This window comes from Aptenodytes forsteri, unplaced genomic scaffold, assembly GCF_000699145.1.
Source record: "Aptenodytes forsteri isolate BGI_AS27 unplaced genomic scaffold, ASM69914v1 Scaffold166, whole genome shotgun sequence".
Taxonomy (NCBI): domain Eukaryota; kingdom Metazoa; phylum Chordata; class Aves; order Sphenisciformes; family Spheniscidae; genus Aptenodytes; species Aptenodytes forsteri.
Window position 1 is genome coordinate 7,821,003 of NW_008796110.1, and position 24,500 is coordinate 7,845,502.

Genomic DNA, 24,500 nt, shown 5'->3' on the forward strand with positions numbered 1-24,500 from the left:
GCATTCAGAACTGCATTCAGCTCTGGGGCCCCCAACATAAGAACATGGACCTGTTGGAGCGAGTCCAGAGGAGGGCCACAAAGATGATCAGAGGGCTGGAGCCCCTCTCCTACGAAGACAGGCTGAGAGAGTTGGGGTTGTTCAGCCTGGAGAAGAGAAGGCTCCAGGGAGACCTTACAGCAGCTTTCCAGTACCTGAAGGGGGCCTACAAGAAAGCTGGAGAGAGACTTTTTACAAGGGCATGTACTGAAAAAGGGTAGATTTAGATTAGATATAAGGAAGAAACTCTTCACTATGAGGGTGGTGAGGCACTGGCACAGGTTGCCCAGAGAAGTTGTGGATGCCCCATCCCTGGAAATGTTCAAGGCCAGGTTGGATGGGGCTCTGAGCAACCTGGTCAAGTGGAAGGTATCCCTGCCAATGGCAGGGGGGTTGGAACTAGATGATCTTTAAAGTCCCTTCCAACCCAAACCATTCTATGATTCTATGATAAAAAGTCACAGCTGAGGCAGCAACCCCCTTTTACCCAAAAAGACTCAAAGTACAGCGGCAACCCTTGTCTCATAGCAAAGACAGCAACTACATTGCATGCAAACAGCCTTCTTTCACGGCTTACACAAGCCTTCAAGCCCCACAAAAACATTCATGTCATCATCAGCAACAGCAGCTCAACCAGGCTGATGATGGGTGAGCCAAACTGCTGCCTCCATCCCTTTGTGCTGTGCAGCTGTTTCGTGCTTGGGAAACATCTCAGCCTTCCTTCTTGCATTTCTTGGCCCCAAACAGAAAAGCTCTTAGGAAAGCATTCAAACAACTGCCAAAGGACAGAACTGCACTGTTTTTGATACATCCTTATCCAGTCTACTAAAGATCCATGCCATCTGCCATTGTATTTGCACTGCTGCCATCGCCCTGCCACTTGGAATTAATTCCAGCACCCTTTTCTTTACTGTTCCTTCAGCATAACTAGCTACATTTTATCGTGCCATATCATTTTCTTAGGCTGCTGGAATTAACAACTCACAATGGGAACCTGCTACCTTATATTTAATTAGTGTTATGTTAATTTAGACAAAATTCCTTGTTTCTGTACAGTGCGGTACTGCCAAGCCAAACTACTCAAAAACAATATATCCTTTCTATTGGTATTCCCAGTTTTGAGTCTTTAACTTTCAGCTTTTGTCAGTAGCTACAAACTAAGACCAGGTTAATTTTTTGTTTATTTTATGAAAATTTAAATCTGACATAACCACATGACTCCAGAAGCTGATATTTTCATAGTCTGTTGTAATATTTAACAGGGTTGTTTTTTTATTGAATGCACAGTACCTTTTCATAATGTTTAATTTACTGTTAATTCTCTAATAGTCAAAATATTAATTCTAATAAGAAGGTTCATTGCTACTTACAAAATAGCTGAAATGTTGATATTAACACACTGAAGCTGAAGTGAACAGGCCTTTATACTGAAGCCCTTTAAAAACATTTCCAGTCACCCCCTAAGCACAACCTTCCTGTCACTGCTTAGAGATATGTAACTGTAATAGAGAAAGAAGTGGGGAAACAGGAAAAAGGATTGTTAAAACAAGCAAACAACAAAAAGAGGGTAAAGGGGGACTAGAGAAAATTAAGCAAACAGGAAAGAGAAAAATGGCTTAAAGACAGTAACGATAATGGGAATGGGTCAGTCTTTTCTCTCTCTTTTTACTTTATAAAATAAATATGGGAAAGTGGACACAGCACAATTTATTAAGAATGAGAAAAAACCTTCAGCACTCCTCCAACTTTGACTCCACCTCAACAGCCACCACTTCTCTTTCTACCATAACACCAATCCATATCCTTTACTTTCTTCCAAAATTATAATTCCTAAAGGATTTTTTTTTAAATAATCAAAACCTTGAAACGCCATTCCATTATAGTCACTGTGAAACGCATTTCCAACTCAAAGTTAAATTTTGAGAGCAAAGTGGATCATTCGAGAGAAACCTTCCCTGTGCTAATCAAACAAGTCTTCTCTCCTTTCCCACAAGGACCTGTTCCACAAATATCTAACTAAATATTGATAATGAGGGCTAAACTTCTTGCCGTATCCCAGCTATCCCAGCAGAATCCCTGTTGTGGATGCAGACATGTTAACGAAAGAAAGCTTTTGCCAGGTTATTTCTGTTGTTCAAGGAGGCAGCACAGCACAGCAAATGAGGTCTCTCCGTTAGGCTGTTGTTCTCAACAGAGCTAGAGTAGCAGATGCTCTGTAATACACAAACGGTCAAAACCAAACAGTGATTTATTTAAAATTAAGATGGAGTTTATCGATTAAATTGTAGGGAAAAGATTCCTCAGGCGTAACACTACCCTACAGATGGGAATCAGAAAATCAAGTGGACAGAGAAGTAGATGAAGTAACTGTCAAAGGAAAGGAAAAAGAAGAGCAAGGGAGTAAAAAAGATAACTTTTATTAGAATTCCTCCTTTAAAATAGTGTTGTGTGTTGTTTTTTTCCCTTCCATATCTTTTAAAAGTTAAACACTGTCTTATTTGTTGTAAATATAAAACTCACACTAGTTTCAAGTTTCCAAGTCTTGATCCAGCACAGAACAGTTTACAGAATGGCTGTGATGAAGGCTGTTATGAATATGTGATCTTTACAGCAAAGTCTTTATAACTACTTCAGATGCATGAACGTACACTGCTGGACACTTTATAGAGTGATTGGTGTATAGTCTGCTGAAAGAGCTATTCCCATATAAAAATATTTCTCAATATTGATTTTACGTTATAAATATGACAGTGACTATTATCACTAAAAAGTCAGCACACAGTAAAAAGAATATATATTGAGGTAGGGAAATACTTTATAAGGTCATAGTTACAAAGCAAATAGCTAGGAAATACTCAATTGTTAAATGAGCTGGTGTAATTTAATAAAATTACATATATGAAAACTGCATGTGCGTTACCCAAAGTTAGCTTCGTATCCTGCCTCACCATCCAAATATTTTTTTATATCACTTCTACAAAAAACTCAGTTTGATCACTCAGATAAACCTTTCCAGACAGTCTGATCCCAAATCTTCTCACCAAAACTTAACGTTTCCTTCATTTTGAAATTCAAGCAAAAGGAGCATTGTTCACTAATCTCCTGTATTTCTGAATTGTACAGACCTAAAAGATGTTCACTCTGGTTTGACACTGCTTTTATGGCCAATTTTGGTCAGCGTAAGAATCTTTCATTGTTTTTCTGTTAAAATGTGAATTTTATTTCAACTTGCAACTTATAGAATGCAGTTAAAATATGCATCTACCGAAGGGAGATGGGAAAAGGCACATGCCTTCTAACTGGCTAAGAGGTTTTATTTTTGATGAAAGATGTATTCGTAGCTACCCAGACTTGAAGGCAGCCTTGCTCCTGCTCCACCGAGGAATGGGCAAACAGTTTGTGCTGTGTCTCAGGGGCAAAAACTTGCCCTGAAGGTCCAACCTGACTCACAGGCCCCATATTTTATAGGCTTGCCTAACAGTTTGCTCTACTTGACTTGTCTCAAAAGCAAACTTCTTCATAACATTTTATGCAAACATTATACAACCTTAAGTCTGAGCTGTAAATCAATAAAACTCACTTAAACTTGTAGAACCTCTGCAACAGGAAATAGTCTTTTAGTTGAAATTCTGCTGCAATTAACGTTAGCATTGCTAAATCTTACAATCTTCTCTAAACAAGTGTCATAATATTTATAGCTTCAGATTAAAGTTAAAACATGATAATAGAGATACTGCATAGAATTTGAGGGAAGCAGATTTAAAAGTAAAATTTAAGCCTCTAATTTTCACGGGTCCAGACATAAAACTCAGAATTTGAAAGCTCTTGTGTTAGAATGCCATGGGTTTGCATTTCATGATCACAAATTTCAAGAGCAGTCTCCATACAAAAACATGTTTCTCACATGGCAGAACACTACAGTTCATTTAAAAATAGTTAAGGCTCAGGTGGCAAATAATTCATCATTCTCTTAAATCAAGCCTCAATATTTCTGGAGCCCTACCTCATCAGTATAATGAGTTAACAAAACTGGTATTAGAAATAGCCTGAGTGACCACAGCTGTTTGACATTTGAATGTTTCTCAAATGGATCCTTTGGGTTTGGATCATGAAGAATTTTTTTTTTTTTTTTTTTTTTTTTTTTTTTTTTTTTTTTTTTGCTGTGTCTCAGGGGCAAAAACTTGCCCTGAAGGTCCAACCTGACTCACAGGCCCCATATTTTATAGGCTTGCCTAACAGTTTGCTCTACTTGACTTGTCTCAAAAGCAAACTTCTTCATAACATTTTATGCAAACATTATACAACCTTAAGTCTGAGCTGTAAATCAATAAAACTCACTTAAACTTGTAGAACCTCTGCAACAGGAAATAGTCTTTTAGTTGAAATTCTGCTGCAATTAACGTTAGCATTGCTAAATCTTACAATCTTCTCTAAACAAGTGTCATAATATTTATAGCTTCAGATTAAAGTTAAAACATGATAATAGAGATACTGCATAGAATTTGAGGGAAGCAGATTTAAAAGTAAAATTTAAGCCTCTAATTTTCACGGGTCCAGACATAAAACTCAGAATTTGAAAGCTCTTGTGTTAGAATGCCATGGGTTTGCATTTCATGATCACAAATTTCAAGAGCAGTCTCCATACAAAAACATGTTTCTCACATGGCAGAACACTACAGTTCATTTAAAAATAGTTAAGGCTCAGGTGGCAAATAATTCATCATTCTCTTAAATCAAGCCTCAATATTTCTGGAGCCCTACCTCATCAGTATAATGAGTTAACAAAACTGGTATTAGAAATAGCCTGAGTGACCACAGCTGTTTGACATTTGAATGTTTCTCAAATGGATCCTTTGGGTTTGGATCATGAAGAATTTTTTTTTTTTTTTTAAAGGGGAAACAGAAAACCACCACCACAACAACACGCAAATAGGTCACAGGCTCCTGTTTTTCCTCGTCCTTTACAAAAATACCTTCAGGGAAAGGTACTTGTGGGTACTTCTGCACTGCAAATATTACCAGAATGCAGAACACGTAAGTAGTATTCAGACCTTTCTTTCCTCTGGATAGCTATTTAAAGAAGAAAAATGTTTAACCATAATTACTTAGCTAAGCCTTCTCCTGTGACCATAAGCCCCTCTTGTTCTTTCACTTTTTTATCAGTAAATACAAAATTCAAAAGATTAAAAACTATTTTGGCTCTCTAAATTTTGAAGAATTAATTTAATTATTTTGATGTACACACAATATACAGTAATACTTTTCAGCTGTATAAACTTACTCCAAGCATTCCACACACGACAGCAAATAGAAAATAAAATTTAAAAAGAGAAAAACTAAGAGAATTTTTGCCATGGTTTAAGTTCAAGACATTTTTGCCAGAAAACAGGTTCATAAAAGTACAACTTGCATGATGATACTTTCATGCACTTTGTAATTTGGTGTTTTCTTTGCTAAAAATGGCTAACTGAATACCGTTAGTACTGAAAATAGCAGACTGAAACCACACTGACTCATTGGTTATGTAGTATAATATTTCACGTAGAACGTGGTCAAAGCTTTATTACTCTTCCTCTTTAAGGAACCACTACAAATATATTGTACTTTTTCCCCATACAAGGAACTAATCAGGAAGAGAATATAAATATTCTTTCCCATCTAGGCATAACAGCACATTAATTCTGAGACAGTACCAATACAACAAAGGAAAATATTCTGAAATTAAGATACAATTTACTTCAGGCTCAAACACAGCAAGCACAGTAATCTTCATGTTACTTGAAGAATTTCACCTTTGTCTGGTACTGATGATGACTGCCATCCAAACATCCTCAGCCTCAGACCATAAATTCAGATGATGTTCTGAGAGTCAGAAGTAAGGTAAAACAGAAAATGAAAGGCTCCAGGTAATTCTGGCTACTAGTGATATGCAGAATACATGCATCTATCTTATGGTCATCTGGTGCAGTTTAAAGTTCTCACTGAAGTTTGACTACTCTTCTGTAAGTGGATCAACAATAGCAAGAAGTTTATTTCTCCACATGGAGTCACCACAGAGTATACAAATTCCCCATCTATCGCAGTCCATCATTAACTGCATTGCTTCAAAAGATTCAACCGAGTCAAAGGGGAGAGGCTACATAGAAAACATCTGCATCCCACAGCAGCTCTGCTTACAGGTAAGGTACTACTAACTTGAGCAACACTCGGGTCATTCCACAGGCAACTTCCATAAACACCAAAGACCCAGTCTTAAACTCTGAAGACTGTAACTGTAAGGATACAGCTATCTGTGAAAATGCCTCTCTGCCCAGGAGAGGATTAAATGAAAATGCTATGGTTGTGCAACAATGAGGTGTGAAATTCCTTGGACGTAAAATTGTCTCAGCTGAGAGGTTTGATCCCAGAAATTCCTAGGGGAAATCAAAATGGCAAGAAGATGGATACACTTTCAGCAAGAAAAGGCCTATCTTTCTGCACAAGTCTTCCAGGTAGAGACTGGAAAGAGTGCATCATCATTATCCATTAAAAAAGGAGGAGGGAAATCTAAACAACCCCAGATGAATCATCAAGACTTAGGTGAACAGTAGCGAAGGTGAGCTCCAGTTGCATACGTGTGCACCAGCTGCAAACTCTGATTAGTTCATCTGGAATACTGAAAATGTTTGGTCTCTTGGTATCCTGATAGCAGCGACTTCTGATTTCTCATTTGTATTTCTCAGCCTACTGCAAGACCACTATTATTCATTCTTCTCCTCAGCTTCAAGCAGGAGTAAATCCATGGGTCTTTCACAGGGCCTAGTACTTCCGATGCGCAACGCACTGGCCTGCCTTCAAGCCAACTAAATTCCAAAATTTTGTCAAACAGCATAATTTTCACTACCACCCTTATGAGATGCTTTATCTTGACTGGCATGAATACTCCGAATATGCTGTACAACATACTTACTTAGCTTTTTTCCAGTTTATATAATCAAAGTCATATTTCACTACTTAGTAGCTGAAAACTTGCTGTGGTGTAACCCTGGTAGGCAGCTATGAAGAAAATTAACTGTTTCCCAGCCAAAACCCGTACAAAACTATTATAATACATCAAATTTTACCTCCTGTGTTGTGCTAGGGGAACTAGCTGCTGCACAGTATTGTTAAAGAATGTTTCCAAAAATGCATGCATTGTCAGCCATCTTACAACTGGTTGGGAAGAAGCTTAAAAACCCATCAGGCTCCTCAATAGGCATGAGAGGAGTTTTCTGAGGACTTTTGGAACAGAAGTAGTAAGAGATCTGCCAGGCTGGGGGGAGAAACAGAAGTAACACAGGCTAGGTGTCTGCCAGGGGGAGGACTGGAAAATCTCTCCGGCAGAGGAGTTCTCAGGGAGGTCCTTCACACCTCCATTACTTCTACTGCTCAGTTCCTCAAAGGTTTATCTTTTTTAAAGAAGGATCTAAATATCAAATACTGCATTCCTGTATTTAAGTATTGAACTGACTGAAGTTTTGTTCATTCATAGGCTCACACTTTTTTCACAGCCAGATGAAGTGAATATCTGGGTATATTTGGAACATTGTACACAAATCGCTTCTGTAACTAAAAGAATACACCTTTCAGACTCAGCAATGTATTCTGAATAATTTCCATTAATCTATTCTGTGTGATTTCTGTACTCGCACACTCAGTTACTCTGCAAGAAGACTGCATCTGTCATACTTTCTAGCTTTGAAGAGAACCACTTAAGTTACTTCAAGCACTTTGCACTGTTTTTTAGACAGAATAAACAGTCATCTGAAATCACAATAATTGTAAGATGACTGTGCACTATAAATTAGCCAGGAAAAGATATCTGGATTAATATCAAACAAAAAGAACAGTTCTAACAGCAGATTATCTTCTTCTTGTTGGGAAAAAAGTCCCAAACCCAAACTGCATAATTTAAACTACAGAAATCACTCACTCACTCAGCCAATGGTAAAAGGACATCTCCAGACGTTAAAATTAAATAAATAGTCATGTGAAGTAAAAATGTCAACATAAAAATATAGAAAACAAAAAGATGAAAAATATCTAGGTTTACATTTCAATAAAACAAAACACAATAAAGAAGAATGTAGTAAATAAAATAGTGGTCACAAGAACATGCAAAATTGTTTAATCCCCACAGAGCTGAATGAAGCATCCCCTTCTCTGAAGAACCACTCTTATCAGGAGGGTGTTTCATGGAGGAGAAAGAGGCAATTGAAGCTAGGAAATGATGGATAGCAATGACCTTTCTATCTGTAAAACATGGGCATATTTTAGGTATTTAATCTTGAGAATTGGATTATTATTAATCAATTATTCATGACAATTTGAATCCATGGTAGATGTTTTTTGTTTTCTTAAATATCACATAGCTAAGGTCCTGCTTGAGACTGGAAAGGAGATTAAATCCTCACAAGCAAATAGTGTTCAAGACTGGCATTTTCTTCCCTCCTATACATTCCTTCCCCTGCATAACAGCACACATTGATGATAACCTAGTACCCTCTGTAAAAATTCTGCCTAAATATTCTGAAATCCACCTTTATAGTCTTTTTTTTAAGAGGGGGAAAAAAAAATGCACAACCTTTCCCAAAGAACAAAGCAGGGCATTGTGGTAATGTGGAGCAGCAAAAACTCCTATGGCTTCATTCCTATAGCCACAGGTTACCCTGCTACATGTTTTAACATCCACTCTTCCTCACTTGCCAAAGGTGAGTGATAACAGAAGCAGAACATCTCCATTACAGGCCACCAGATCATACAATGAAAATAAGTAGAAGGTGTTTGCAGATATTTAAAATGCACTGCTGAAGAAGAAGGGAAAGCAGATGGAGCTATTCTAAGGAAATTCTGCTTTTCTCTTTTGAAAAGCAGAACCTCTACGGCCTGAAATAAAATGCAAAATATGTGTGTGTCTGTGAAGGGAAAGGAATAGGTCTCAACATTGCCTTGAAGAATACCTGAGATGAAAAACCTAATGTTAGCCCAATTTGGGGGAATCACTATGGAAAAGAGACTCTCCCTTACTCAGGTTCTAAAATTGAGGATATGGATAACAATGGCCACCTTGTAAAGGGTAAGGCCACTTTAACACACCTAAAACCACCAAATATTCGGCAGTTCTTCCTGTTCTCAAATACTCCATTAAAAAATGTACACTTTTCTAGTCTAACTGAACTTCCAGACATTACATCTAGTTCTCCCTTTGTCTGTTACAGTTGAAGAACTGTCTTACCAAATTTCTGTTGGTTGTGGTATTATGCTTCTTAGGGACTCAGCAAGCCCCTCTTTATCCTCATTGTTAACACTGAACAGATTGAACTCCAGGAGTTTTTCCACAATAAGGCATGTTTTCAACTACTTCAGTCATTCCTGAGGTATCTGTGGTTCTCCCCTGACCCTTCTCCAACTGAACGCAGTATTCCAGTAACAGTTATGCAAGTGCATTAACAATTAATACAGAAAGGTAACATAACCATTTTCTTCTTATTTAGCTCCGCCCGTTTATATGTCAGTATACAGTAACCTTTTGAAGCAGTGGTGCACTGGAAGCTAATATTCCTCTACCATAACTCTCAAGTTCTTTTCAAAGATGATTAGTTCCTTGGTTGAAGCTTCCCATAAGATTACCCATTTACCCGGGATATTATGAACGTTTTCATTTGGGTGGAGAAGGGATGCTCCAAAGGCGGTAGGGAAAGGGCTAATCTGGGGGAATATCATCATCTAGAGATTAAAAAAGGGGGCTTGAGAAAAGGACTGCAAGGGCAGGGCAAGGTGAACTGAAAACGTCTTACTGTGGAAAACGGGGGCAGCATTTCAGTTTCTTGATGTTGCCTGGTAAACTGAGTTCACAAGTGCAAATGAGAAATCATACATAATGAAGTCATTACAGAGTCTAACACTGGACTTCGTTGTTGGTGAGCCAATAAAACTGACTGATTAATCTACTTCCATATAACAGCAGGATAGAACAGCTGCAAACAAGGAAAATCTTGGAAATTAAACGCTGGAAACATTTATAAAGTGAAAACTAAGGCTAACACAAATGGAGTATGTATCAGCTGTGGGGGTGGAAAACAATCTGTATGAGGAAAAAAAGAAACTGAATCATTAAGATAGTGGTGAATGGTTGTTAATACCTGAGAAAATTGAAGTATGCCCTGTCTAAAACAATTTAAAGAAACAGCTTTAAAATAGACTGTAATGATCAAAACACTGTTTATTTCTAACCTCAAGCTTCTTTTAATATGCAATAATCTGCAAACTTTAGTATAGTGGAGTAATAGATCTGGTTGAATCACAGCCATTCTGAGCTACAATATGTGTTATTTAAGAGGAAATACCTAAGTAATGTTTGTGATAAACAAGCTTCTCTTTGCTCTACTTGTTCTATTTTTCAAACTTCTCAGTTACTAGGTAGATCAAGTTGTAAAACTTCTGCAAACTACAAGAAGTACTTGTAATTGAGCCAAACACTGTTCCTCATTTTTTTAAAGTAGAACAGACTTCCCTACTCATAGCAGCAGCCCAAAAAAAGAAGAAAAAGAAGCTGCTTTAATTTCATCATTTTTGTTTCTTCCATCTAGAAGACTTTAACGTTAAAGGTTAAAAAAAATCATGCATTTGAAACAAAGAGAGGATTGCATCATAGCAGCTACTTAAACATGTCTCATAATAAAGCCACTACTACACAAAACTCAATTATTAAGACTAGGAGTTTTAGAAACTTCCAGCTTTCACCTAAACTTGCTTTTCACAAAGTCAAAGGTAAAACTACTAGTGATTCCAGGAAGAGCACAGTTATGCACACTGGAGCAGTACATTATACCTCAGAATTTTATCCTGTCTTTGCCCTTTTTCCTGTTACTTTTTTAATTCACCAAAAGGTAACCCTCCCATCCCAGAGACATGTAACTGCATATAACTTTCAAGTCACTTAACCAGGGACTTGCACAATCTGCTGCTATTTCTATTGTACGTTGAAAAATTTGCCTTTTCCTCTCCCACTTCCCCAGTGCAGCCACTACAGTATGTCCTTGCGGTGAACTGATTAGAGGAAGCACAGCACCGCCCTACTGTCCTTGGTCCTTTCCTCCACAGGCACACTGCTAACTGCTACCAAATAAATCTGCTTTCCCATGCGTCTGGGAATAAGGAAGCCTCTAAGAAGAGGGAATGAGAAGGCCACTCCAAAAGCAGCAGATGCCATACGCACCTTCCCATGTCCTCAGCACAAGCACAAAGCAATTGCTTGTCCAGGGACAGTTAGGTCTAAAATAATGATGTTTTGGAATTAGGTAAACTCTCAAACTGTGAAGGAAAATTCTTCCTCTTTATAGCCCCCTAAGAATTATTTTTAAATTGTCAGATAAGTATCTGACATGCTAAATTTATGTTTTCCTGTAAAGGATCTAGATAACTATTCAATACATTAAAGGTATAAGTATTTACTGGGATTCGTTATTTAGAAAAAAGCATTAGCTAAGGTTTGAAAAGAACTTGAAATGCTAACAGAAAGTTCAGAAGTTGATTGTACAGATTAAGATTTTAAAAACAAAACAAAACTAAAAGAAACAGATAACTCTAGAGAAAATCACCAGTTATAGCAACAGCAGGTTCAGAAATATGAATGTACCCCACTGTGTATCGTGTAGTACGTGTGCAGTGTAAAGACAGACTGACCCTGAAGTGTATGGTCAGACAACGATCTCAGAGAGCTGGAGCACCACTCAGCATTAGTCCATTTGTTTTCTGAATACACCCTATAATTAGAGAACCGTTTCTCATGCTGCCCCTCCCTTGAGTAACTAACGTTTAAGCATCCACAGAATTTTAAAGTAGTATTAGCTCTGGCAGTTGACAGAAATATTTTCGCCTCAGGAGGGTGCAATTGTGGATGATCTTTTGGACAGCATATGATCTTCAATTCAAGACAGAAAAATTGGAATAATCTTGCATACCTTTCTATGTTTTAAAGCATCCAAGACATACACTAGGAATGTGGACTTGTAAAAACTAATTTAAAAAAAAACAACCACAATTCCATAGCACTTAAGGCCTAAAACCTTGTCTTACAGCATTCTTCCAGTTCTGAAAGGACTAGCTACTTTAGGACTCAAACCTCTTTATAAACTTACATCTGACCAGTACTTGGTGTATCTGGAAGCAACTGCTCTCAGCATAGTTTACTCTGCCACTTAAATGTATAACCTGAGAAATCAAAGACGATGATGACACCTAGCACAGTTGCATACTGCAGCTCATGTGCCTACTAAATATATAGATCCCATTATGAATGATAAGAGAAGAATATAACATTAAGGCTTTAAAATGTAGATGCTACAGAGGTCTGTATTATACTGAACCACTCAAGTGTCACCTTTCTTTGAACTTATTGCTTATGCATGCTGACACGAGTCATTCTGGGAAATAAATTCAGTAGACATGCATTATAGTTGCAACACAATTGCATATGACACACATTTAACTCAGTCAACAGGCAGTATCCCGTTACACTGCGAAAGCAAGCCTAAATGGCAGCAATTTGTTCTGGAAATACTTACTTCTGATGAGGTCACCATCAGTGCAGTTTCCCCAGACAGACTGGTCTTGTATCTCTGGTTGTATACTTTGGTTACTGGAAGGCTGGTTTATGTCTTTATCTCCTGCCGCAGTATTCTCTTGGTCAGTTTTTTCTAAGTCAAAAGAAATTTTAAAATTTTAGTTACTATGATATTTTTCCTCCGTGAACAAAACTCATCTTTTAAAATTAAAAACAAGAGAGCATAAAATATAACTTGTCTTAGCATCTCATGTAGTTTTCTTAGAAATAATTCCTAATAAAGTTGATTTTCAATTTGTTTTCTTATCCAGATCAAAATAATTCCTCTTTAAGAAAGTATTTTAGGCATATTGTGTTTAATCATACAAAATAATACTCAGCAGCTTTTGTAACAACAAGTTACGGTTGAGTTTGTTTATAATTAATTTGCTTCCACAAAATTTTCAGATAAAAATTTGAATTGCTTTGTCACACAGAAAAACATTTTTTTTGCCCACGTACATGTGGCTCTGACATATAAAAGCCACAAAAATTCTACAGAAGTCTGTTCTCTATTATTTACAATTGAATGTATAATTAAAGCCAAATATTGTTGAAACTTCAAAACTGATTAGTACAGAAATTCAGAAAATTTATTATAACACAATTACCTCTTTTTCATTGAAAAAAATAGCCTTTTAAACACCATTCCTTAATAAAAGTCAACGTTTAGCCTATGATGAAAGGAAAAATTATTTCTTCATATACTCTCCAAGTATATACAAGATGCAGGGAAATTTCCATGGTAAGGTTATTCGAGGGATTCTTAACCTCATTTCACAAGATAGCAGATCTTGTTTTGATGATTTTGCCAGTTAACACATGCAGATCTGCATTTTCTCAAACCAAGGTAAGTGACAGCTGTCATCTCCGCTGTCACTAATGTTTTAATGGTCAAATTCACACACACAAATCTTTCTGTTCTTGATTGCTACAGGTTTTTCCTACTGGCATTCATAGAATTATAGAATGGTTTGTGTTGGAAGGGACCTTAAAGATCACCTAGTTCTAATCCCCCTGCAAGGAAACATTTCCAAATCTGGAATTACTTTGTTCATTATTCACAGTGACAGATTATTAGTTTATATCACATACTCGAGGGATCTGTAAAACACTAAATATTTTCAGTCTTGAGCATTTTTTGAGTATACATACATCATTTAATATTTACAGTAAATCTAAACGAGCAACTGTTGAAAAATCTGTTAGCTCTATTTATTTGTTTCAAACAAGAACGTGTTTATAAACCACTTATCACAATGTAATGATACCATATCCTCTAGAAAAGCAATGATTCCAGTCCTGAGTCACAGAAAAATCACTTATTGCTACTGCAACATATTAAAGGTTAGTTTCTTTATGTAACCAACAGCAGTTTGATTTTAAATCCTAACTTTCTGCCTTTGTTATCCACCCTATTAAACTGAGGCATTGAACATCACTCAAAATAATATATGCCATATTGTATGTATAGTAGCATGTGCCTTCAAGCACCACTGCTCCCCTTCTATTAATTTCCACCACTGAAATGTCTGACCCAGCTACCTCCGTGGTACTTATCTCTCAGCCCTCCCTCCTATCACCATTTCTTCAACAACTTGTCAATATTTCCTCAAGCCCATCCTGAGATGAACTGTTTCACTGGGATTGCCATAAAGTTACTGAAGTGATTGGGAGGATATCCATTGACTTCAATGAGTTTTGCATCTTGCCCTGACGGCTTAATCTCACCTAGATACTCATCCTATCAAAAAAAAACCCCCAATTTTTTCAACCCCTTCGACAGATATTAGGTACAAATTATTTCTACCTGGTATCTATCAGATACAAATCCAACTGTATTGAAGTATGATGATTTTGCCTCTGCAGTTAGGTATTAGGTGCAAATGTGTTTCCAAAGTGTTTGAAAAGTGCCCTGAAATAGACTGAATGAAAATAAGTAGTGTCCTGGAGAGAGCTAGTGTAAAAGCACTCTGCTTTCCACATACAGTAAGCTTAAATGAGCTATTTTAAGAGATTTTGCTCTTAAATTACTTTACTGCAGTAACAACACCAAGATTACAACAATACCTACACAGCAGTGGTAGTACAAAACTGCAGAGTTACTGCATGCAATTTTCTTGTATAGGATACAACTTGCAGAGCCCTACCATTTCATGTAGTAAGCAATGAACGGCTCTAAGGAAACATTAATGTTAATATTATGGGGCCCTCAGTGTTCTAGATCACATTTTTATCTAAGAAATCTGAAGAAGTGCAGAATACAATTAGTCATCATTATTCATAGGGATTTAGTTGTCATTCCTCTGCTTGTTTTCAGTTCAGTATCTTTTTCTCTTTTTTTTTTGTTTTTTTACTAGGTAGGTTGTATGTGTATTTTTCATGTTTACTTTTATTATTCTAGCTGGATATGGTAAATGGCCAGTCAAAACCACGTAAACGATATTAACAGTTAACAAGAAAGAAGTAAGAGGCACTATTAAAAAGTAAAAAAAACCCAGCGTTGCAATTGAACACCAAACAATTTTGACAGGAAGTTCACAACAATTAACATTAATTGAGTATCTGTTCTTTGATCTACTGAATTCATATGAAGACTTCCCCATGAATGTGCATAACAGAAAACTACACCATTAAACGTGTATTTGGTATCTCACTTTGCACTCCAGAATTACCCACTGGAGCAGCTAATCTCCTGGCAGATGCTGCTCTGTGGGTGTGGTGGGCTGACCACAGGCAGCAGCTAAGGACCACCACTCCTTCCCTCCTCAGCCCCCAGCGGGGCAAGGGCAAGGGCAGAGAACAGAAAGAGCACAAGTGAAGAAACTCATGGGTCAAGATATAGTTTAATAAGTGGAGGAAAGAGGAAGAAAAACCAAAACAAGTGATGCAAAGGCAATCACTCGCCACCTCCCACAAGTAGACCGATGCCCAAGAGAGTCTCTAAGCAATGGTCACTTCCCCCAAAACCTCCTCCCCTCTGTTTTTATTACTGAGCGTGACATTATATGGCGTGGAATATCCCTGCGGTCAACCTGAGCCAGCTGTCCGGGTTGTGTCCCCTCCCAACCCCCTGCCCACCCCCAGCCCACTCGCTGGGGGGCAGAGTGGGAAAAGGGAAAACCTTGACACTGTGCAAGTGCGGCTCAGCAACAGCCAAACCACTGGTGTGCTATCAACCTTGTTTTAGTCACAAATCCCAAACACAGCACCACAAGGGCTGCCATGAAGAAAATTAACTCCATCCCAGCCAGACTTAGTATAATGGGGCTTTAGAAAAAGTAGACCTTAAGCTATGTTTAAGATTTTTTCATACATCCCTTCTGATGCATCACAACACTAAAAATAGACAAACACTGGTGTCCTGATTATTTGTTCTTTCTTGAATGTGCAGCAGGTCTCAGCTTTAGTACAAAGGAATTTCTTGATTATTCCCTTATAATAAACAGCCGATGATGGGATAATAATATTTTTTTTGTTATTCTAAAGGTGCAACTACAACATACCAACTACAACCAATCACACATGAAGATAGCCTCGAGAACACTCCAGTCTGTGTTTTGTTCACACCATTATTTTTGTTAGGTGCGTAAGAATAGTGATGAGTAGTTTATGAAAGGTAACACGTTTATGAGTCCAGTAAGAATCGACGCAAAGACCTTAATCTTCTCTGATGCGCCATGCTTGTGGCAGAGCAGCTTTAATAAAGCCTACAGCTGGCACAAATACTAATGGCTGGATCTGGCCATAGGAAGGTATGGCTTTTTTCTACTGCATCTTCAAATAAATTTATAACACTTCTCTGTTTTAACCAAGCTTAATCTTAAGCATTTTTATTTAATACTTCTTAGTATTTTAGCTTCTGCTTCCTTTAGTACACCCTTCCACTCTCATGTGACTAACCTCCAAAACTGAAAGCCAAGAAGAAAAAGAGATGCTCTTCGTAGCAGTTCAAATAATGGAAAGAAAAGACTCATTATGTTCTGAGTCTGGCAGTGCTGAGGTAGAAATCCAATCTCTCTTCAAAACCACAGTAAGTTCCTCTAGGTCACGTTACAAAAACAACATAGTCTTCTTACCTACCACGGTTCAGCTATGTACCTCTCCCAAACTAACAGCACTCCCTAGGCTGAAGAGCTTCTAGCCAAAAGCCCCGCGGGAGTGACACCCACCCAGAGTACCCTGTGATTTATCCTGAAGGTAAGCATGGGCACAAACTCTACTTGGGTAGAGATTAATACAAGTTTAAGGTTTAAATAAGGAAGAGATACAACATGCTGGCAAAGTATAGAATTGAGATGGTTAACAGTCCAAATCACATCTATATTACAGACAACTGGTAAGCCACTTAGTGAAAAAATTTAAGATTTTAATCACATCTCAAAATCACTGTTTCATGAAATAAGTGAACAAAGTGAACAAATTTTTTGTCATTTGGAATTATTAAAGTATATGTAAATCACTTTTATAGTACATACATTAATTTTCCATAATCTTGTTATATTTATTTTTAAAATTACACAGCAATACATGTATTTCAGAGAATCAAAACTTGTTTTCACTGTTGAGACTATTGTAACATTGCAAGTTTTAGTTTGGAGTATGTGCCTCTGGTTACATACATTTCTTTGCATCATGACAAATACATTTTACAAGACTCCACCAACAGAATAGTGTCAACAGTCTGGGTCAGCAACAAGGCTACTATTACAACAGCCCCATCAAAAAGAAAATTTAACAAATAGCCAGAATTGTCAACACAGACTTATGTATAGTTAGGCAAGAAGGGTATACAAGGCAATCTCTCCAGATCCCTTCCAATCCTGTCTTCTATGCCTTTATAAAGTTGCTGGGATATAGACCAAACTAATTTCTGAAAATTTCTTAGAACATCCCAGTGAAACATCCCTCTTTTCAGAGCTATATTTATTCTATCTTCCTCTATGATAATGTAGAGCATATTGAGTGGACATCGAATTAATACACAAAACTGATAGAAAATACAAAAAAAGATAGGTAATGGATGTACATTTGCAGGACACACCTCAGAGAGCTCAAGCCTTTGACAAATAACCAACTTTTCTTTTCCAAGTGCTTGTCCATTTGTACATTCACACTCCAGTTGCCCCCACACGCCCTGCTACGTCTCTTGAGTTTACTCAGAAACGGGTCTTAGTGTGTTCAAATGTGGTATCATACCTTAATGCATCAGTAACTATGTAATATTCAATCTCTGAACATGCAAAAAAAATGGAAACAAGTGCCCACATTAAGTGGGTTGCACGTCCTCAGAGTGTGATTGGCAGCTGACTTCTACTCATTAGATGACACGTAAGCCTATATACTGACTCAGCCATCTCTTCCAAGCATGTGAACTGTAAGAGTTAAAAATCCTGTCGCTGCAACAATAGGAGGCTTTGTTGCTATGACACATTCATTTTCTGTTCACCAACAAGCACCAAATAACCAGTAAAGCAAAAGCAACTGCTGGGAAAGGCTTCTGGAAACCTGAGTGCATCATTCTCATCAAGGAGAGAGGGACAAGCACAATGGACTGGCACAATGGAATCATTGTGACGTCCAAAAATGCAGAGTCAGGAACAGTCCAACAGTTTTACTGTTTAAGGGCGGAGGAATGATAGAAGCACAGGGCAAAGCTTACTTGGGCACCTAAATTTGACCCAGCTGCCGGGATGTAAACATGAATCCTCGGAAGGCCTGAGTTATCCCTGAACAAGCAGACACAGATTTAAACATACATGTGCAAAGCTCAGACCATCCCAAATGGAATTTTGTCCTTCAAAGTAAAGAGAAATTACAAAAATGAAAAAAAAAAACCCCAAACACAAAAGTAGATCTATGAGGAACAAAAAGTTGAAGAATGTTTCCAAAAGGACAGATAACAAAATGGTTTTTGTCTGTCTCAAGCCTACAGCGGTTGGGAGGGACTGAAGAGCATGTGGCAAACACTGCATTTCTAACACTTCCTTTGTTCATTAATATCCTCGCTGGCAAGGAACTACTGAGGATACTATTTCCTACCGAAAATTCCACTGTTCATAACAGTAACACAAAGGAACCGCGATAATACCAGGTTTCACAATGCAACCATTAACAGTAACACCCACCAGCTACTTCATGAAATGCCTAAAACTTTTAGGCATTTCACATAACAAGTAAGTTCAACTGTGCTATTTGTGTAACAGAATGCCTATTCTAGTTCATTATTTGTCTGAAACAATCTCATTGCATTAATGACTGGTTGTACAATCTAATTAATATTTTTAATCTACAAATTATGGAGTTGGAAGCCTCCATTTAGATATTCGATTGTTTTAAAACTAATTTGTTTTTATTTCATTTCAGCGGCTTTCACTTAAATGTCTCGTTGCAACTTTCAATTGCCTCAAAAATGCCACTGAAAAAAATCAGTCTCTTAAAAATAGAGCAATTTAACTGAACTTCTTGGAAAGCTCTTACACAGAATTTTCCAGGTGCAAGCTATGGAACAACTATGAATGTACTACAGGTTTGACAGCCCTGGACAAATTTCAGTCGTGATAAATTAAAAATTAATAGCAACATGCAAATAGGTACTCTGCACTATTAAAAGCATTAAAAAGTTCAAATACATAAGTGAAAACTTCTTTTCACAAATAATCACACTAACTGTCATGCGGTCAGTTATAAATTTATGTCATTCATCCAACGATACTTCACATGTGTACAAAACTAGTATCACGTAACTGCTAAGCAATACTCAGCAGCTATGGCTGTATTAGCAACAGCGTGGGCCAGTAGAAGTGGGCCTGTACAGTGAAAGAGTTGATTTTAAGGACACATTCCATATTATGCATGTTCCAGGGGCTTTCTACTTTGGACTAGCTCTCAGATTTAATCTCAAAGAATGAAGGCTTATTAGTGGCTGGAGTGCATTAGACACATTCCTGCAGTGCATCTTTCAGATTATTTTGTCCAAAAGGAATCCAGTCCAGGTCACTCCCCGGGATCACTCCACAATGCAAACCAAAGCGGGGGCGAACAGGAGATTCACTTCAAAACCGCAATGCTAATCCAAATGAAAACACTAGCATAAAACACTCATTGCTGGATGCTACTTATTAGGAAAAAACAAGTGTTTAAAACAAAGAGAAATCTAACTTCTGAGGGCCTGGAATGGAATTTGAGAAGAATTATTCTGACATAAAATTAGCCTATGAGATGGAAAAAAAGTATTTCAAATTTGATGCAAGACCTTTACAGTCAACTTTATGAAATACAAGTCTATCACACCCATGTGGATATGAATCACTTTACTGGAATGGCATGCACGTGAAACTGAAAACAGAAGTATATTTTTATGACAAACTAGAGTTAGACACTTATGAAAGCTTTAGGTATTTTAGCCAGTGATGTTCAAAAAATGCCTCAGTACTGACAGACAACGACGAAACAAATTAACACAGATTCACTCACCTCTTGTCAGATTGCAAGTGGGAACACAAATACAGAGGCAGTATTTGGTAAGTTTGAGCAATCTGAGTGCACTGGTTAACCGTTAAAAATCCATTACTCATAACACTGAGGCATTGCTGGTAAAGTGCAATAATTACGGTGATAGTAATCGTTGCTGCCTCAAGAATGCCCAAACATTCCCCGCAATAAGTCTTCTGTCACCCCATCTCATCTAGCCAGCACGTTCCTTTAGTGCTCCTCATCATGAAAACAGTTAAGCAGAGAAAACATGAAGAGGTTTGAATCACATTCTTGAAAAGGAGCACATGCTTTTTGTACTTTTCTGAATGGAAGTATTAGTTGCTGAATATGGTTTCTTCAGACACCAAATCAGAACTGCATCTCCATCCAGCAACAGTGACATGATTTGCACCAGAGAGGACAGTCACTTATAGAACTCGACCCTTAATATTTCTATTAGACTTCTCCATCCTCCTCCCCACCCCATTAAAAAAAGTAAATTCCAGTGGATTTCCATCTTCTGAAAAGTTATGAGAAAGTTCTTATAGTTGAAGTGCAATTTCGTCTCAATTTCTTAATAGGTTTCTTATTATTTTTTTTATTTTCTTTCTAAATTGAGAAAGCTAAATATTATTCACTTGTTATTCTAGGTTACATTTAGTTACCAACAAGCAAAGGCAAAAGCATTCCAAATACTTCATAGATGACAGTCCTACATTTTCTAAAATGTGGCCTGATTCGCTAAATATAGTTCCATGTTCATTGAATTTCTCTCTTGTATTCCATGGTTTATTCAAATGCAGAAGATTTAACAAAAAAAGTCTACCCATAGTCCAGGCAATAATCACGACATGACCTCCAACATACGAAACATTTTCCTTAAAGCAGAGAGGCTAATGGTCACTAATTGTCACATTCCTTGCTTAGAGACATTATTTTGGTACCTACCAGTGGAGAAAACACTTGATCACAGCCAAATTGAAGTGGTCTGAGCATAGAGATGACACTATTCACTGACTACATTACACAGCACACGGGTAGAAGTAGTCATAATTTGATTCCAAGGCCTGTGGAGCTACAGGAGAGGACAGACGGCATGACCAGGATCTTGAACAAGAGTGCACAAGTAGAGCTACACTTTTCGAAGTATGTGGCAAAAATTAACTAGAGGTTTGCAGAAATTACGTTAAACCTTTCATCCTGTAGTCTGTACCTTAGAGCAGCAGACTCCGTTGGCACAGATAATGGTTTAAAGACTGAAATTGAGAATTATGACATTGCCACAAAAGAAGATGCTATGATTTCATTTGCTCTCTCTCATAGCACACTAATTGTGGAGGGGCAAAGTCCAGTAATCTGACTAATATTTATGCATTAATTCAAAAATGAACTAACAAGGAAGAACAGTGATGGGGGAGATGTTGAGAGAGCATGTTGGTTAAAGTAACACACAAAAATTCTTTTAAGTTGCGAAAGCCAGAGCATGCCACATCTGTAGGCCAAACTATGTCTCAACCCACAGTTTTCACCATGTCCACAACTGATGTATATCCCTGCAACCTGCCTAAGCTTTATTACTTTTGACTGGTTTTTAATTAGGTTGTCGGATAGCTATTTGTTGAATATTTAAAATGCAGTTGAAGTTTCTTTTCCTTTCATGGAAAAATACAATTCAGCTTCAGCATCTGAACGTGTATGATAGCAAGCAAAAGGAGCACTTTGAAGATCTGGATTTTTTGATGATACCTCACGGAACTACAGAAGAGGAGAAGTTTGTTCTCAGGATATAAGGTATCTATACCAGTTAAACAAATATAGAAAGCATATTAAAGTATGCTGTTACCAATCAAAAATTCTTTCTCACTAGAATGCAATTAATACTTTATTATACATACAACATAAGCCATTTTTTTCTGATTAAGGAGTCTTTATTCCTAGGTGGACACAGATTTCAAGTATCTCACTGTAAATATATGGAGTCATCACATAAATATGATGAGGTGATTCTAAGTAAAGTAATAATTATTTCAAATTATTGCAGATTTTTCCAGATATCTCTAGCCTATTTCCAGAAATAATATGAATTTCAACCACAGCTTTTAAAATTATCGCCAAATTCTAGAGAAGTCAGTGTACTTTTGGATGTCCTGGGGGTAGTATAGAAAGAGTAGGGGTTGTTGAAAGTTCCAGACATACTATCTTAGATCTTCAGTCCTGGAATATCTGGACTACCTTACCCTGTAACCACACACTGCAAAGCTGACAACAGAAATGCTGGAATATAGACTGGAAATGTTATGAACTCACCTCTTCCTCTTTCCACCCCCATTTCCCCAACAGACTTAGGCTAGAAAAAAGCAACAAATATCCACAGTTATCCTTAAATCTAAGTTCATTAGAATAAAAATTATGTATTTGAATGCTGAATTCTGTAAAAAAACAGCCTTGTCTTTCTGTGAACTATACATATGCTTTAAAATTGAGCGTGTGCCTTGAAAGGTGTGGCCAGCAAGCAAACCTGAATCAATACATTACACTTGTTTGTACCTTAATGATGCCTATGAAAGTAACTTTATAATCCTCCACCTCAACAGCTCTGAGCTGTAATTGCGTCATTCAGATCTTCTGCACGTAACTTGTCCATGGACAGATCAGTATTTGTTTCCTTACTTTTCATAAAAAGAAGAGCATGTATTGAAAATCTTACAATATGGAATCACCTAAGACTTTATTTCATTGTGAAAACTCAATTTAAAGTGGCACTGTAAGAATGAGTCCACCTTCCAGGCTAGTTAGTTCACTGACTTACAACTTCAGCAACTTTTATGTATGGCCTACATGCAGAATTTAACTAGTGTGGCCACTTGATCACATGACAGATAAAAACAACACACTGAAAATAAACATGTATCACAGATACTGATGTTTCTGGCAAAAACATGATTCTAACAGTTCAGTTCTGCATGCTTGGTCTTCTGTATCTAATCTTTTTTTACTATTTTTTTTTTACTGTTTAGAAGTTATGAGTCATTCTCCAGGACAAAAAAAACCACCCAACAATAAGATAAGTATAAGCCAACTTAATATGTCTCCCTGCCAGAACATTTTTTACTTAGCTACGGATACTTTCTGGTTTCTCAAATGAGTCTTCAACTTTGATTTCACATTGCTATTGATTTTCCAAGTTACAAAAACAAGACTGAATCTTTAATCCACAGTTGCACAACTGTATTACCAGGCTCTGCTCCAGTTTACCAGTTATGATTAAAGTTACAGTTTTTGAACAAGCTTATTTGTCTGTTCTTCAGAGACTTTCTAAACTCCTGTCAGAATTCTGGAAAACAAAGCTGTAGCTGTAAACAAAAAAAAAATAATTAAGTCTCATCTTCACAGACCAGGACTCAGGAGGCAAACATACTTCCCTATTTTGAGGATAACCTGCAATACACCTGTCAAACTTCCCTACATGAAGGTGATCAGACTATCAATGTATTTTGTGCAAATGCAAATAAGACATAACTTAAAGAATTTCTCTTTAAGATGAATGCTCTTTTAAACAACCTTTTGAACAGCTGATACAAAACAAGTTAATACTCTCAGGAACTGGTACTAGCTGCAGCACCACAGAGTAATCTAAGAAAAAAAACAGCAAAGTGACCTCCAACCTGAACCAACGCTCCTGCTCCTGGATCAGCCTTTCTCAACTTACTGCAAGACCTGGAAGGAGAGCTTTACACGAAAGAGCTTCTAAACACAAACACAAAGCTGAGAAACAAGAAAGCGATTTTTAAGGACCAGCATCTGCCTCCAAATGACTGTAGTTTTTCAAGTACTGAGAACCGGTGCTGACATCAGTGCATCTTTTTTTTTCTTCTTTTTTTGCATTCTCTACATAGGAATTTCTGGTTAAAACAATAAAGAGGTGGAAGTGAAATTACAGTTACACCAAAGAGGGGAAGTCGGGGGGGGGGACGGGGGGAGGGGAAACAGCAGACAGAGGGGTTAAAACCCACAAAACAAATCAGTAAATGTATCATTCAAATAAAAGGTGCAACAACTACAGAGAAACTTTAAAGCAACTTACCTCGAGGGAGAGAGATCAAAGCGCTGCTTTCAGTCGGAGCTTGCTCTGGCCTCTCAGGCCCCGGAGGAAGAGGTTCTCTCACTTGGGACATCTGCCAGCTCTCTCACCGAGTAATAAAGAGCCTGCACCCCCCTCCAACAAAACTAACACGCGACCCTGAAGGAACAAGCAAATGAAAGGGCTCGTTAATGTATTTTATGCAGAAAACTCACGGCTCGGGGGCGAGGGATTGAGGAGGGACAGCAATGAAGCGGCGGCAACTTCGCGGCGCGGCGGTGG

General features: G+C 37.6%; 1 protein-coding gene across 2 annotated transcripts in view; it reads right to left on the minus strand.

Annotated features, from left to right (window-relative positions):
* Window positions 1–24,500, minus strand: part of MDFIC (MyoD family inhibitor domain containing) — a 52,863-nt gene that overhangs the window by 26,372 nt on the left and 1,991 nt on the right. For both annotated transcript variants that reach the window (XM_009286820.2, XM_009286821.2), the window contains 2 exons: window positions 24,222–24,377; window positions 12,624–12,755 (listed from right to left, as the gene is read on the minus strand). In XM_009286820.2, the coding sequence (XP_009285095.1) occupies window positions 12,624–12,755; window positions 24,222–24,312 (223 nt within the window). In that variant the 5' untranslated portion in view covers window positions 24,313–24,377. The remainder of the gene's footprint in view (window positions 1–12,623; window positions 12,756–24,221; window positions 24,378–24,500) is intronic.